Consider the following 16464-nt stretch of genomic DNA (forward strand, 5'->3'; position numbering starts at 1 on the left):
GCTGTTATGCTTGTGGCAAGATCAGAGTTGGAATCCTTTCTGTATCAGGAAGACGTTAGGAAATTGGGTTTAGTTCAGAGAAGAGCAGGAGAACAACTGAGACCGGAAGGATTGACTTCAGCAGCTAGAGTGTGAATAAGCTATACTAATAAACTTAGCAACTTGGCTAAACTAATAAAAGGGTAAAGGGTTGCGTTCAGTATTTGAAAAGAGTAAACAGAGAAGCGCGATGAAAAGTAGGAGCAATGGATAAACCTTGAAACTGAATGGCAGGAAGGTGTTCCAGGTGTTACTCCAAACAGATCCGATCTCCCAAAGGTGGGGGGGATACTCGGGAGTTTGGCTCGTTTTGTCTAGGGTTTCTTTGCATTTGTTTTAACGGAGTCCTATTATTAGAGTTCTGGCACCAACACGAGGTTTGTCTTCTCCAGAGACTGGCCTTGCTCTGACCACTGTAAGATATGTATTAATAGGGCAAATACGGGGACGTATTTCTTCAAGGAAGACATGACAGAGGAAGTGATCCTGTACTGGTTGGGGGGGGGGGGGGGAATCAACTGTTTCACTAATAAATAGCGCTGCTCATTTGGCTCTACCTCCTTTCCAAAATATCTGTAGAAATTGTGGGTTAGTCTAGTAATTTGAGGCATGGTAATTATATCTAAGCACGCCAAAATTATTATTTTTAAATGTGCCTCAATATTTTGCAGCGTGTAGAAAGCTCCTAGTTAGGGGCTGTTTGCTATAATGTGAGCAAGAAAATACGTTTCAGGCAATTTTATATTGCTCCACAGAGCCAACACAGAGTGGATATTACCTTGCTCAGGACCTGCCAAATAATTTTGGATTCCAAGGTATAAAATCTGTCTGCTCTCCCCTGTATGTGTATATCTTTGTGGTAGGCTTGTTGAGTTCGCTGGATTAGTGCCATTCAACCCTACTCTGGCCTAGATGCCACTTTGTAAAATGTGCAGAAGAATGCACTAATCTAGTGATCGGATTTGATGCTGTCTGGACTGGATTTGATGCTGTCTTCAGGGGGCTTTGTTTCTGAATGAATTTGTTGCAGAGGGTTCCTGGTTAAATAAAAGGATATGGTTAAAGTATTTCCTCTTCTGCTTTTGGACTTGATCAAAGGTGATGGTACCAGGAATTTTACTGCTGGTGTTTTCTTTGCTTGTGGTTACAGAGTTTAATGAAAGCTCTGCTTTTTGCTGGGATAACCTTACTTGTGCTTATGCTGGTCGACGAGGCCTTGAGACCGTTTGTTGCTCTTGCATGTCCGTTTCTGCTGCTTCCTCTGGAAGGGATCAGTTTTTTAAAACTTTAGACTCATTTCCTGTAGTTTTACCATTGCTGCATGCTGTAGTCTCTGTGCTGTGCTCCACTGTTTGCCAAATCAGTTACGGGAAGCGGTATTTTGCTGTTACAGTGGCAGCTTACTGACTCTCCTGGTGCTGCTATCTGGATTATATAAGTTTTAAAATAAGATTGCCCTGTCAGGGGAAGGGAATGGGGTTGTTCTCTTCTGAGAAGAGGGTTAGCACGTTGGAAAGGAGCGTCTAGAGGCATAGCTTGGGTTTCAAATTTACGTATGCCTAAAAGTAGGATTATGGAAGTCAGAGCAGGTGTTCTGGTTGTGTTTTGTTTAGACTCTGGACTGGATCTTGAAGATCCAGTAGAAGGGTTGAGTAACCTCTCACTGTTATTGTAGACAGGTGTACAGGTTCTTGCCCATGTTTGGTGTTGATCGTTCTTGTTGCAGATATGTTCATGTAAGCTATGTCTGGTACCATACTGGCTAAGAAATTCCTGAAATCATAGATAAAGCTAAAAGAAAATAATAAAAAACTTCCAAATTTTTAGAGCTGCAGACCAATTTTCAAGAGCTTTCCATGTTTTCAGCCACCATCCTCCTTGCTTTGTGTTCCACTAATAATAAGAACAGGATGGCTTTTAATGCAGAAAGGTTGAAATACAATGTTGTGCTTTTAGCTTTTAACTGGTTTTCTTTCCTTCCCCAAATTACAATAGGAGCATGGAAAAATTCAATAGAAGAATGGACAGCAGAAGACTGGAATGAAGATGTAAGTGTACCTCACTGGATAGACAGCATTCATTATTTACCCTTTTCAGAGTCTGTGTGTTGTCTTCAGAAATTAAATGTTCTAAATAATGCTTTGCTGTAGGTATGCAATTATACTTCTTAGCATGTTTATCCCTGTAATTCTTGTTTAAAACAGTATATATTTAGGTAATCTTTTTGAATAAAATTTAATTTAAAAATATTCATTTATTCTGCTGCGTGGACTACTAATGTATAATAACATTTTAAGTTGTGTCCCAAATTAAGTATTAATGAGTTATAGTTCTCTGCTGCTTAACACTGATGAGTGTTAATTGCATACTTTCCCCTAATACTGTGCAGAGATTTAAAGCCGTAGTATCACAAGATTTTTATGTAATTATTTTTTAGTGCTACAGCTTACTGTCAAGTTTAGACCCATCATTTGATCTGTTTGGTTGAAATATATATAATTATTTCAATCAGTCCTCTTGATGTTCAGAACATTAAAAAGGGAGCTAGTAGTATGATGAAGTTATCACTTCATTCTTGTGTTTCATCATGATGTGTTGTCTAAAGTACTAGAACAATCTTTATTCTAGTTCTTTAACAGGTGAGACTTGTTTTCATGTCTGCAAAATATTTGGCATATTTTATTTATTATTTAAATGTTTGTGATTTTAAGTTGTCATTCAGTCTACTGTACCAAATCACTGTGCCTGAGCAGGTTAGAGAACAAATCAGGTAACAAGGAAGTATGGAAAGGAAAATAAAGCTTTTAAGAAGCTTTTCATCTTTTATGGGAACATCTATTATTTCAAGTTTATTTTCACAAGAGTAAGAGATTGTCTCAAAATTCATCCCTCCTGCCTCCCCATGTAGGGTGGCATGTCACTGTTATCCCCAGAAATGTGTGAATGTGTCATGGAACAGAGACAAAAACTCTGTCCTTAGCTGCTAAGGAGGATGTGTGTTTGGAGGAAATCAAACAAACTCTCAAATGTTACCTATTTCCAGTATCAGTTAAAGATGCCAGCTTTTGATGCTAGTTTTAAGTCTGTCCTCTATTTCTGCAATGTATGCTAGTGGCGTGCTAAGGGTAGTGAAATATCTGGCTTTGGTTCTCTACCCTGTTTGGTGCTGGTGTAATGCAGCTTTTACAGTATAGGAGGGATATTGAGCAATGCTGACTGGGGACAGATTTAGTTAGTTAGTTTTTCAATTATTAGACCTGGGTAATTTGCACATGAATTTTAAATGAGCAGCAAATGAAATCTCTAACCTGTCATTAATTTTTATTAATTTTGGAATGATGAAAAAAGCCCTGAAACCTAGAAGAAAGTGTTGATAGGCTGATGCTCAGAATGAGTGAATGAAATGGAGAGCTGCAAAAAAAAAAAAAAAAAAGCCCCAAACCTGCCTGGGGGAAAAATAAAGGAAAAAATGGTTAGTCTGATTTAAAAAATGAAAGTGTAGGAATACAGTTTGTGCCACTAAATGGAGTTTTATGGAAAACAGGTCCTTCTTGAATAAAGCTGTTCTTGATCTTTAAGTAAATTATGAGTTAGCTGTGACGATAGACTATGTCCTCCTAAGAGATTTGATCTTGCATCTTTTGTTGTCTCTTAAAAACAGCTGTGTGATATCACAAAACACGCTAGTGGATTAAGATCTGACTTGCAGCTTTCAGCAAGTAGTCTTTTGCAAGAGGGTCCTTATTGAACGTGAGCATTTCCAGGAGGGCTGCACGGGAATCCAGGCTTAGGCCAGATGCCATCTAGTGTCTTTATCAATGATTTGGAAGTAAGCATAAAATTGCTGCTGGATAAAATGTGTGGGGAAATGCAAAAATTATTGGAATGGCGCATGAAAGTAAGCTTGTCATGCAGAGAAATCTGGAACTCTTGCTAGACTCGGCCTGTTCTAATGAAAAGTGCTTTGATATAGCCGAGTGTGTATTTCTTTTATAGGAATGAGGAACGCAAGGCTTGCTTTTAGAACAAGGGGCTGTTTTTTGGAAAGCAGTGACTGAAAAATTTCAGGGTTATAGGGGCACAATAGTGAAAAAGAACAGGTCAGCATGATCTCCTACAGGCATGATGCTTTGGCAAAAAAAAGGCTATTGTAGTCTTTTTGCATGTAGGTACTCTTCCCTCTACCCTAATCATTCTTGATTGATGTTTTTGTATTTGGACTCTACTGAACTTGATTCTGAAGTACTACAACCAATTATTCAGTGCTTTTACAAAACAGAAGTTGTGGGGAATAGCTGAAAATTATTTACTGATGAAAAAGGTGCTTTAGAGTGAGATTTTAAGTTTTGTCAGCATAGTTTACTGAAATAAATGTGAAAATTTTACTTTATTAGAATATAATGGGTTCTGTTTTTAATCTAGCAGAAAAGGCATAATACGAGCCTGTGGATGGAAGATAGACCCATACGTTTAAATGTGTAATTAAACAATTCTAGCAATGAACTATTGAAACTATTGAAATGACCAAGGAAGCTAACGTATTTTCTGTCTGCAAATAAAGACCAGGTGCTTTTCTAAAGAGTATTTTTGGTTAAATGTATTGTTCTCTAGTCAGATATAAGTTACCAAGTTCAGTATATGAGCAGCTGGGTGAAGTTTAATGGTTTTTTTTTCGATCTGGGAAGGATTAGATTTTGCGATCTAATAGTCCTGTATTGAACAAGTATAGTTGGTTGTCAGCGTACTGTTAAATAGTGAGAAACTACCTGCTGTTTAAAAATAGGAAGTTGTATCTTGTTAAAGGGATATTCAGGGTTTGGACAGTGAAGGACCAGATACATTTTGAGGTAATATAGACAGCTCTGTGTTTTCCTATTAAATTTGTGATCATTTTCTCCTATCTGAAGAAAATAAAGTTTAACTGCAGAAACTGTCAACAGAGGAGAAATAGAACTCATACAGATTGCTGGAAAGTGGATGAAGGCAAACATTTCCTGAACAATATTGGTGGTTGTAGTTTTTATTTGAAACAACAGCAACACTTTAAAAATTTTGAAAGTATACTTTAGTTAGAGTGTTTCTTTTACCAGCAAACAGTATGAGAACTTGTTTTTAATTTCTTTAACTTCAGTACCTGATATCAAAACAGTAATGAAGTTTTGTTGTTTCTAATTTGTTGGTGTTGATTTTTATCAGGATGCTTGAGTATATTTTTGCCTGTTCTCATCCCGTATCAACTGGCCGTAGGAGATGGTAAATGTTAACAGGATGTTGTTAAATATGTTGTCTGCTTGGTGACTGGAGAAGGATTTTACCATAGGTACAAGAGCTGAAATGCATAGGTATGCTGATGCTGAAGTGAAAGATTCAAGTGTAACGTATGGTTAGCCTCACCAGTTTTGTCGGGGAGGATAATACTACTTCTAAGAAGCAGTAGCTACGTCTGTGTAACAAAGAACTTTTCAGCTGCTGCATGTATTATGCATTCTGACAAATGCCGTAATCCCAGCAGGCTTAGTTGCTTGGTTTTGAGCTTGTGGCAGTGTTTGCCACGGCGCGTAGCTTCAACTTGAATGTAGCAGGTAGCTGGAGACTTTGTGTGCCAGTTTATTTGAGGAGAAAGATGCCTCCCTCGTACTTAGAGCATGCTTTTGGGTTGTCACAGGCATCCTCAGTCTCCTTGATTTGCTTGGTTTTCAGGGTTCATCAGTGTTTTGGCCACAGCTGGTCTTATTCTGGATTAAGTGGGTGTGAGAAACTGTTGGCATTACAAAGAATTTAATATTTAACCATGGGACTGCAGACCATAGGCTGCCACTCTGCTGTTAGCTGACCTCCTTGAACCATATAATGCAGGAATCTCACAATGCTACAAATACTGCAGTACAACTTGTTCTAAAACAACACATAAGGTGGGAATAGGACTGAACAACAGAGGAAGAGCCTTTTTTTATTGCAAATAGACCTGAGCTGAAATTTCTTTCTTAATTTTGGTCGGTACATAGTGTTGTGGGCATGCAGCAGTTTTCGCAGAACAGAGAGCTGGAATCTGTTCCAGGGAGCTGAGATTAAAATGTGTATTGGCAGCAGGGAATGGGAAGGAAATGGAGGGAGGAACTGTGGCAAATTTCTTTTTTTTTCTTTCTTTTTTTTTTCCCCATAACACAGTGTTGCATGTAGGTGGATGCTAGCAGAGTACATGAAATATTTCCCTCGCCTGTCAGTTTACTCCCATTTGTGTAACAGGGCTCAAACTTTGCCTCTTGAGTGCTAAGCAATTGCTCCCAGTCAGCCCTACTGTGTCCTGCTTAAATCAACAGTGTTCCATAGGAGAATCCCAATCAGATGAATATATTCAGTTATATATGTGCTTTCAGTGGAGCTGCCCATGGGATGGCAGCTGAAATTGTCTCATGTCCTTGATGTCCTTTAATATGGGCTGCTACCAGTATATGCAATTAAAAATGCATAATTTCCTGCAAGAGCTGTATTCAAATATCACATTCTAATGGGGTTCTTTGTAACTGTTTGAATAGGTCAGTTATTCTTTAGTTCAATGCAGAGTTACACCAATGTAGTTAAGAGTTGTATTGTGCAAATTTAATTTAAAAGATGACCACTATATATACATATTTTTATCTTGTTAAACCTAACCCATATAAGTTTAAGAGCTTTTCTAATTATAAGTTTTCTTGTCAAAAGAAGGGAATTAGCGCTAGGCAGCTGCAGCTGTTTAAACAGTTTGTCTGAAAAATGGAGTTAAAAACAGTGAAAAGAAAATTCCCCCCAAACCTCCCCAGTCCCCCAACAACCAGTACCTGTGCAAGTTGCTCTGTCTTTATTGTATCTGAATGGTGATGTGAGTTGAAATGTAAAGCAAAGGTATAGATGAAATGAATAACCAGGAATGGTGCAGTGTGTTAGACTTCTGCAACAGGATTTATCAGAGCTCCTCTGCTGAAGTCCTAAATTATGTCTGTATAAGCTGGCTTTACACTGATGATATATTTGCTGTCATGTTAGTTAGTTTCTACTGGTATAATCTTTCCTTAAACCAACTGTTGCCCAAACTGACATGGTTGCACTGGTGTGTTCAATAAATTAAATTTCATAACATTTTAGCTAAATTGGTACATGATTCTGTGGAAAAGAATTTATTGAAGTTGGACTAAATTTTCTTAGCTTTTTAAAGGGAGCTGCATCATGACTGGTTGTAGTGGTAGTCTGACATTACTGTTATCTGAAAGTGTGTGACCAAGATGGAATTTCTGCAGACGTTGCAGCAGTGAAGTGTCAACATGCTTATGATTAAAATACTCTTTCTCTCTCTTTCAGCTTTCTGAAACGAAGGTCTTTACTGCTTCCTCCGTTCCAGCTGAGAATCATGTTACTCCTGGACAAAGGTAAGCTCTTCTTCCACCTTTTCTATACGAAAAAATGTTTCACTTAGTGAAGCAATATTAGCTTGCACGTATTAAAATATATGTTGAATAAAACACAAGGACAGTCCTGGTCAGAGATTGCTCAAGCCAATTTTAAAATTGTGAAAGCCTTACTTGCAAATAATTGATTCTGTGTGTTCCTATGTTACCTATATTTGACTGTGGATGTGGAGCCAAGTTTGTCAAATCCATGAGGATAATACTGCGAAGACTGTCTCTTTTACACAAAGACTACTATATAGTAGGGAAAAAAAGTGTTCTGCTTTTGAAAAGGAAGCACTGACATTGCTGTGCAGAAAATGGGAAGCCAGACCCTCCAGCTTCAAGAAGTGTTCAGAATGCATCTCTGACAAATATGTTAACAGAAAAGCTTGCATTAGCAAGAAGGTGAATTTCCTGATGATCATCGGGGTTACTTGCCTTTGCTTAAGGTAGTGATTTCATATAAAGAACCAAAAATATGGTAGTTGCTGCCTTACTTTGCTTTTCTTTGTCTTCACTCAGTGCCTGACAAATGGCGATGTGGAAATAGTTGCCTGGTTTAGCTAACACTTCCTCAGGTTACAGGAAGGCAGGTTAAAGCTGCTCGATCAGTATTTCTGTGGTCAAAAAGCATGATGTCTGAAAACTAGATGGCCTTATGGTCCCAAACATCTTGATACAGCTTTACTGCTATACTTAAGAGTACAGTAAAACTTTGCTTACAGCGTGGATGGGACTTGGAGGTGGCATGGTGTCAGTTATTGTAGGGTTTATATTCTTCTTCTTAAAAGTGATACGCATTAGTTCTGATGTAAATACTTTCCCAAGTGGATGTCCCTCAAATTATTTTAGAAAACATTGCAGTTTATAAATTCAAGTTCTAGCTATTGTTTTTGTTTGTTTGTTTTCCTTTCCTAAAAGAAACCTTTTGGATGCTTGCTTCAGTATCTGATCAATATCTCTAGTATACTTTATCCATACTGATAAAGGTGCTAAAAGCAGCTCTTCAGCCCAAGCTTGCAGTGTATTTAGGATAAACTTCAGTCAGAATCTTTGGAGTATTTTTTTTTTAGTGTATGAATGCTTTGTTTTACCTTGGATAAACCTCTGCTAAACATGTTAGGCAGTAATAAGCCATGCTAAACATATGAAAATACATGTTTCTTACCCTGCTTAGGTATATGTGTTAGAGTAATTTTGGATATGTGCCTGCTATCTGAGAAACTTAGCTTCTATTTCTGCTGCTCCGGCAGCTTCCATGTAATCAGGCATTCACTGAGTTGCTGCTTGTGTGACTTCATCCGTTACCATCCTCATGCCCAACTTATACAGGGGTAGGCCTTTGATCCCTTACTCTTTGTAGAAGGATTGTGTGATGTACAGGGGATGTGGATTATTGATACGTATAATGGCCTAGCAGGTAGAATTCACTGAAATGTGACATCTCTTTTATCACTTGTCTCCAGTTACATGCTTATATTAATCGTATAGGTTACTTTTATATGATGCATGATGTAGTAGGAGGTGATAATATTTGAGGAAAAGTGAAAAAAATATTTTGATTCTCTTTGTAGTGGAAAGTCTCAGCTAGCAGAATTTCCCTTTCTAGTAGAAACCTCTATTCCACCTTGTCATGTGGAGAGTTCTTGTATGGTAGGTAGACAAGCAAGAGTCACAAAGACTTAATTCAGAGTATGGCAGCTTCATCTATGTATCGTTAGTGCTTTCTTCAATTTCAACACTGCGTAACTGTCATGTTTATTCCAGCTAAACTTTGCTTTTTCTTACAGCATTGATTTGGTAACACTGCTTCAAAAGCCTGTGACTTCCACCCAAGAAACAGAAGGCAACTCGTTTGAGGCTCCCCAGCAGCAGACCTTTGGCCAAGCCCTAGTCTTCACAAATTCTCAGCATAGCACCCAGATGGCATCAGGAACTGGCAGCTCCAGTGCTGTAAACTCCTATTCTCCTCAGAGTCTGGTAAAATTGTCTTATGGTTTCTAAATACTCTACATCTTGAAGAGTAAATATTTCAAGGCAAATAGCTCTTCCAGTAATGACTATTTCATGAGATGTTTCAATATTTGTAAAATTCAGGATGCAGATGTTGAAGGAACCAGATTAAGAATATCCTCACAAAAATGTAAAATACATTACTTTTTCTGTTTTTGCTAGGTGGTTCTTTCTTAGTCTACATGAAGTACTTGTATTAATTTTTGAATAGAGAACAGATGAGTTTAATGCATCCTGATTTGGGATGAAATTGTTTGTTTATAAAGTGAAGTTCTATACCAGAAAACTATGATGTGGTATTTCCAAGCACATATCTGACTGCTCTTTGTGGAAAACTGACTATTTCTGAGTTTTCTGGAGTGAAGAAAAGTGGCTTCCCTTCTTTAATAATTTTGAGGGTTTGAAATTGGGCACTTGAGAAGCTTCTCAAATAATGAATACTATTAGTAAATTTTAGGTTGGGTGGCCAAACCCACTAGCTCAATGGAGTGACGCTGCTCCAGCTCCATGATCCCAGGTCCAACCAGTAGTGAGGCTGAGAATGTATTCCCAGTAGGCATCTACACAAACACGCGTATACAACATATATACACAGCCAGCCATATATATCAACACAGACAGATGCACACTGTGCTCACACAAACAGCACCAGCAGCCTCAGCCTGTTCCCCTCTGGCTGATCAGGAAGAAGGTCCGTTAGGGGGCCCATAGACATACCCGTGTGCAGCGTGGATGCCTCCAGCAGCTGAGCTTAGATATTCAGCCCATCCAGTAGCTGGCCCTAGATCCCCAGTTGCTGGCATCTGGACACATGAGTCCCGAAGGCTGGCAGCCATGTTCCAGTTGCTGGTACAGACCCCCTTCCTAGCCCTCCCATGCATGTGTGTGCACACGCACACACTGAGCACACGCAAGACTCACACTAGATACACATATGCAGATGGGTCTCAGTTGACCCCATGGTGTCTCGGGCAGTCAGCTGGGACTCCCCTGATCTCCCCAGTAGCCAGCTGCTCCTGTGGGCTTGCCCTTAGAGAGACACGCACGCCCAAGCGGGTGTCCCAGTTGACCCCCAGATCCTATGGTCTCCCTGGCAGTCACCTGGGACTCCCCTGGTCCCTCTGTTAGCCAGCTCCCCTGTGGTCTTGCCCTGAGAGAGAGACAGACAGACAGACACAGGGCTCTCAGGTCGCTTTGCCTGTTCCTCTGGCTTGAGGTTTGTTAGCGATTGCACGCTCACTTGCGTATCCTCGCTCGCTCCAGTTGCTGGCACCGCAGACGCATCAGCCCTCTGACTCGTGATCCCCCCTCCAGTTGCTGGCACTTAATTTCACTTACTTTGGTCTCTCCAGTTTGCTGGCACCACAGATGCATGGGCCCTTACTACCTGTGGTCTGACTGCAATTGCTGCACTCAGATATGCGTGCCCCCATCCCCCCATGCACACACATGCACACAGAATAGAGAGTCCCTCACCCAGGAAAAGAGAAAGGAATTTAATAAGAAGATAGGACAGACTGCACTAATCAGGCACAGGGCATGGCCAGACAAGCCTACAACCACCTATTTACACGTGACAGGTCCTCTTTATCCCCTTATTCCCCTAGTTTCTCATATTTGTTCCTCTCCAAATAGCCTGGATGCCTCCCTTTCTCCCCTAAACATCCCATAATAAGTCTTGCACAATCCCAAAACACTCTTCCTCTGCATCTCATAATGCATAATACTGCACTTAGGCAGTAACCCCCCCTCAGTCTGAAAGGTGCTCTGGAGAACTGCTCCTGTTGACTCATCTTGCTGGGTTTCACACTTGGACAATGGGACTGATGTTCTCCTGGGAGAGCTCTGGGAAGAGCCCGGACAGTTCCTTTAAGTAGGTAATTTGGGTTCCCCTTCCTGCCGTTGTGCTTCTGCGCTCCGTAGTGCATGTGGAGATGAGCTTTTTATTCCATAACCTAACAGTAAATATGTGGTATTTTGAGGTGTGTGGATTCAGGTAAATTGGCACTATTCCAGGCATCGTGGTGGAAGTACATCAATGCATAAGCAAAGGATATGGCCTTACACTGCAACAGCTGAATTTTTAGTTGGTCTTTTATTAGTAATCTAGAGCTGAAAAGGGTTGAACTGTTGCCAAGTAGCAGCTGTAGGCACTGATCTTAAGGGTATGTTCAAATTATTTACTACATACTTATCTCTCTCCCCCCCCCCCTTTTTTTTTGTGTGTGTATGTGTGTTTTGCTAGTCCGCAGTTCTCTGTTCTGGATTTGGAGAACTTGGATCCTCTAAATTGGCAAACTCTACTGGATCCCAAATCTTGGACCAGTTGAAATCTCCGGGTTTGGGTCAGTTTACCTCTCAACAAAACAATAGTAGCTCTACCACCACTACCACGACTACCACATCATCCTGGGATCTAAAGCCCCCCATTTCTCAGTCCTCAGTCCTTAGTCAGTTTGGTAAGTGCTTTGACATAGTTTCCTCTTTCTCTCTCTATCCTAATCTATGATAGAGATATGATAGTCCTAATAATATGATTGGATGGAACATTTAAAGTTCCACTTATTTGCTGATAATGATGTTATGAATATATCACAAAATAGGCTTAAATCTCTCAAAACTTATCAGTAGAAGCGGTGCATCTTTAGAAGTTGTTGAACTTTCATGTAATGATGTCTTTGAATTAATGTACTTAAAATTTAAATGGAAATTTAATGTCTTTGTTTCTCAACAAATTGTGAAAAATACTCATTTTGGTCCTTCTGTCTGTGCTGCTTCTAGCTGAGTATAAAGACGTACCATATTTTGTCTTTCTCTTTTTTTGTTTTTTTCCCTCCTAACCATTGCATGAATTTGCAATGAGTGTTTTTCTTCATAATGAGCGTCCCATCTCAGTGTTTTTCCTTCACGTACAAGTCCACACCTGCGGATAATGATGCAGATTATGTATTTTTTCTTTTCATAACTGTATGGATTTTTCATTTAATTGAGTAAAATTAGGATAAACAGGGGTAAAAATGGCATGAACTTTTTTTTGGCAGTGTAGCTTGTGGCAGTGCTCTCACTGCGAAGAAAGATAGGTCTTGTATCTCTCTTGTGTTTATATGTGTCTATGCATGTTTCCAAATAGATAAGCAGCCAATTTGGTAGCAGTTATAATCTTTTGCACACAGTAACGCAGCTAAAATGTTTATGTACATTTTAAGTTGCTTTCTAATGCAGTTTACCAACTGAATATACAAATCTCGTATATTGTGAGTACTGTGGATCTCTTATGGTTATTAGCCACTGCTCTGAGCCATTGCTTGACTTTCACTCTCTGAAAACTATGAAAGGGAAGACTTGGAAAAAAACTACCCATGTCTAGTATCTCTTGACTTTCAGACAGATTAGACTGATAGATGACTTCCTGCTTGTGCTGAAAGTTTTCTCCTTTTCAGGGTCAGTAAATCCTAGTTCATAATACCTCTAAATGGCAACTCCAGACCCTTTGAAAGTAACCACAATTTAGAAGCACAGTTAACTGTAGTGAAAATTGCAGTGTTTGACTAAAATAAGCCATGACAGTGTTTTGAGGCCTAATGTGTGATAATACTATGTGACTGTAAAAATAGGTATATGTTCTCGTATTTTTAAAGAAAGTTAAATAATGCTAGCTCAAAACTTTGTTTAATGTGGGGAAAATAAGGTGTTGGCTTTTATTATTGCAGCGGTAATGTTCGATGTTAAACCCGTGATGATACCTGAAAGAGAGGGTACACACTATAGCCGTAAACTGTGTCAAGTAAAGCATGGCATAGCTGTAAGCTGTGTTGAGCTCCCCCCCCACCCCAGTTCTTAACATAAAGAGTAGAAGCTCTGAGAGCAGATTTTAATGCTTTAATTTTGGTATTTCTTTTTCCAAATGCTGGCTAGACTTTAAATCCCAGCCTGAACCATCTCCAGTTCTGAGCCAGCTGACTCAACGACAGCAGCAACAAACACAGGCAGTCCCTGTTCCTCCTCCTGGGTTGGAGTCCTTCTCCTCCCAGGTAAAGCTCCGAGAGCCGTCGCCAGTAGACACGTCTACAACTGTTAGCAAAATGTTGCAGCTCCCCAGCATATCTATGGATAACCAGGCAGTGACTGCCCATCAAACCCAGCAGAAACAGATGAAACCACAAAAGCGGAGGATAACTCCGGCATCCAAGGTGTGTAATTCAGTGGAGCTAGTCCTCTATAAACACATACTGTAAATTACTAGGGAGGAGGAGAGCAAGTGTGTGGTGTATTTCTTGTTTATGAAGGAGGAAATTCTAAGCTAGGTAGTTTTACAGTCCAAAATACAGTGATGTTGTTTTTCCCAAGCACATACCTGATTGCTCTGTGTGGAAAATGACTGTTCTGAGTGATTTTGGATTGACTTAGTGGTGTCTACAAGATGAATGTTGAATGAAGGGGGATGAACATGGATGACACCTTCATATTACAGAATATCATGGCTCACTCTTTCAGCTCCAAATCAGGGCATAGAATCAATATATGATTTTCAAGTTACAAAAATGTAGTTAATTTATATAATGCAAACTGGAGGGTTGTGGTAGATGAAGTTAGCAGCAAACGTTGAGGTGGTAATTGAATAAGCCTGTAGTTAAAGGAGGGGAGGATGTTATTTTTGTATACTTTTAGCTAGTGTATATGAAGGAATTGTGACTTGTTTGTTTGTTTAAGATTCCTGCCTCTGCAGTGGAGATGCCTGGATCAGCTGATGTGACGGGGTTAAATGTTCAGTTTGGAGCTCTGGAGTTTGGGTCAGAGCCTGCACTCCCAGAGTTTGGATCAACTTCAAGCAACGAGAATACCAGCCAGGCGACCAACAATAGCTTGTACTCAAAATCTGTAAAGTACGTGCGAATTCCCTTTGTGTATTCTTATGTGTCCTCTTCAAGGGTCAAGTTTGTGCCAAAAATGTCAAGGCAAGGTTACCATGTAACGGAAGGGGGAAATATGATGACTCGTAAGACTCTGTGTTTTCTGTGGATGGCATCTTAAGAGGAATCTCTTTTCTAATGGCAATCAAAATCTCCTTGGATGAGTGAGTTAGAAGCTGGAGATGACATGCATGTAAATAACCTCCAATAAGCTGCCCTTTTAAGTATTACTTTCTCATGTTTAATTGTCCTGTTTTTCAAATCTTTTTGAGGGTTTATTTCCTCAGAGCCCCAATTCTTCTGCTTTTGATCAAGGAGAGATGAATGTTGTACATTATATATCTGTGTCAATAATTTGGTGCCAGATTGCAGATCTAATGTTCCTAAAGGATGAGAAAAGAGTATGCAGAAGCTCTGACTTAAATGCTAAACTTGCCACTGATAAATACAACCATACTAGTAACACTTATTTGTTTCTTCATCAAAAATTTTGCTTCAGTAAAAAACTACCAGAAACCTTTTCAAAAATACTGTAAAAATGAACTTTGACTTATAGTTCATAAATGATTTAAGCTGTATAGAAAGCAAAAGTCTTGTATATTTTTAGAGTATTTTTTCCTCTTTGTGTAGTTCATTCTTAGACTATTATTGTAGTATTAGAATTCTATTGCAAGAGATTAGGCCTATCTCATCATATACCAGGCTTCTGTGGACCTAGTGGTTTAAAAAAGTGGGATTATGATGTTTGATCCCCCAAAGCAAAATTATAGGTTTTTCATTATTAGGTTTTCTAATATAAATAATGTGGATTTGAATATATTTTACATGGTTCTAGATAATTGTATAGGAGCTGATATTTTCATGAAGGTATTTGAGATGACGTTTACCAAGATGATAAATAACTTTTACTTTTTCCAGTGATCCTTTGAATACCTCTTTGCCAATATCCAATACAGTACAGGAGTCCACCTACACAACCTCTGCCATCACCTCTTCCAGTCTGACCTGCTCATCCCAGAGCACTAGCCCAGTAACAACAACTTCCTCCTATGACCAGAGTTCTGTGCATAGTAGGATAGCGTACCAAAGCTCCATGGCTCCGTCCGAATCAACCCCTGTGGCAGTTACGGTGAGCGAATTTCAGAAATAAGACTTTGAAAAGAGTTTAAATATTCATGTTATCCACGTTAGACTTGTATTACCCTGCTATTTTAATACGTTTAACCAAACCAAGTGGTATCTTTGATTCCCAGGCCATTCTGTTCTTACTTTTTCTTATCGTGTAGCCATTTTCTTGCCATACTGTATTTGGGATACAGTAGCCTCTGATCTTATGGGTTTTGACATCTTAAATTGCTGTCTGACCTTTTTTCTTAGTAACACTTACCATTCTAGTTGAGTTTCCTTCCCTGAAGCTTAGCTTTTAAGAAAGGAACTATCTCTCTATATAAATATTAGTCATGATATTTTGCCATATCTTGACAGTTTCTGTCCAAAGGTAATATCATTTATTAAGTTTATATGGCACCTAGCAAATGGATCCAAAACTGTTTGTGGCTCCTGCAGCATTACTCTTCTGTTAGTTAGATTTAAACACCAGTGGGAATTAGTTTCATGTTTTATTTTTAAAAGCATATGGGAGATCTAGTCTAGGATGGAGAGGATCTCTGTCTCTGGAGGCATTCAAAAGCACCTACTCTCTTTGTTTAAGGAATGTAGGTTTGTTTTAAGAGAACTTAATTTATTAAATGCTTAAGGAACTTGTGAGAATTTAAGTTTTTTTTTGTTTTTTTTTTTTGTTTTTTTTTTTTTTTTACATCTGGCCTTTGATATGTAATGGCTCAGTCACACTTGTCTTCTGCACTAGCTCGTATGTACTGGTGAGGATCAAGCATAGACTATCCACTTCTGTACTCCAGCGTTATCCAAAAAACAACTGGTGCTTCTCAAGTCTTATCTTTCAATGGAAAAAAATGGCGTTTTGGCGTCTCTGTGTAACTTGGATAGTTAAAATTGTGAGTTGCATTAGATCAAAAGCACAACCATTTCCTATATGTTAACGCAATTCTCTTTCTTGC

At 39.2% G+C, this 16464-nt stretch overlaps 1 protein-coding gene and 2 non-coding genes across 4 annotated transcripts in view; all 3 read left to right on the forward strand.

Annotated features, from left to right (window-relative positions):
* Positions 1-16464, forward strand: part of UBAP2 (ubiquitin associated protein 2) — a 116443-nt gene that overhangs the window by 27950 nt on the left and 72029 nt on the right. For both annotated transcript variants that reach the window (XM_067316731.1, XM_067316732.1), the window contains exons 9-15: positions 2035-2087; positions 7375-7442; positions 9254-9443; positions 11722-11935; positions 13392-13666; positions 14187-14359; positions 15305-15515. In XM_067316731.1, coding sequence (XP_067172832.1) covers positions 2035-2087; positions 7375-7442; positions 9254-9443; positions 11722-11935; positions 13392-13666; positions 14187-14359; positions 15305-15515 — 1184 coding nt within the window. The remainder of the gene's footprint in view (positions 1-2034; positions 2088-7374; positions 7443-9253; positions 9444-11721; positions 11936-13391; positions 13667-14186; positions 14360-15304; positions 15516-16464) is intronic.
* LOC136995468 (small nucleolar RNA SNORD121A) lies at positions 9753-9836 on the forward strand. The gene has a single exon (XR_010887058.1). It is a non-coding gene; the product is annotated as a small nucleolar RNA SNORD121A (small nucleolar RNA).
* Positions 13792-13875, forward strand: LOC136995469 (small nucleolar RNA SNORD121A). The gene has a single exon (XR_010887059.1). It is a non-coding gene; the product is annotated as a small nucleolar RNA SNORD121A (small nucleolar RNA).

This window comes from Apteryx mantelli, chromosome Z (genome assembly GCF_036417845.1).
Source record: "Apteryx mantelli isolate bAptMan1 chromosome Z, bAptMan1.hap1, whole genome shotgun sequence".
NCBI lineage: Eukaryota > Metazoa > Chordata > Aves > Apterygiformes > Apterygidae > Apteryx > Apteryx mantelli.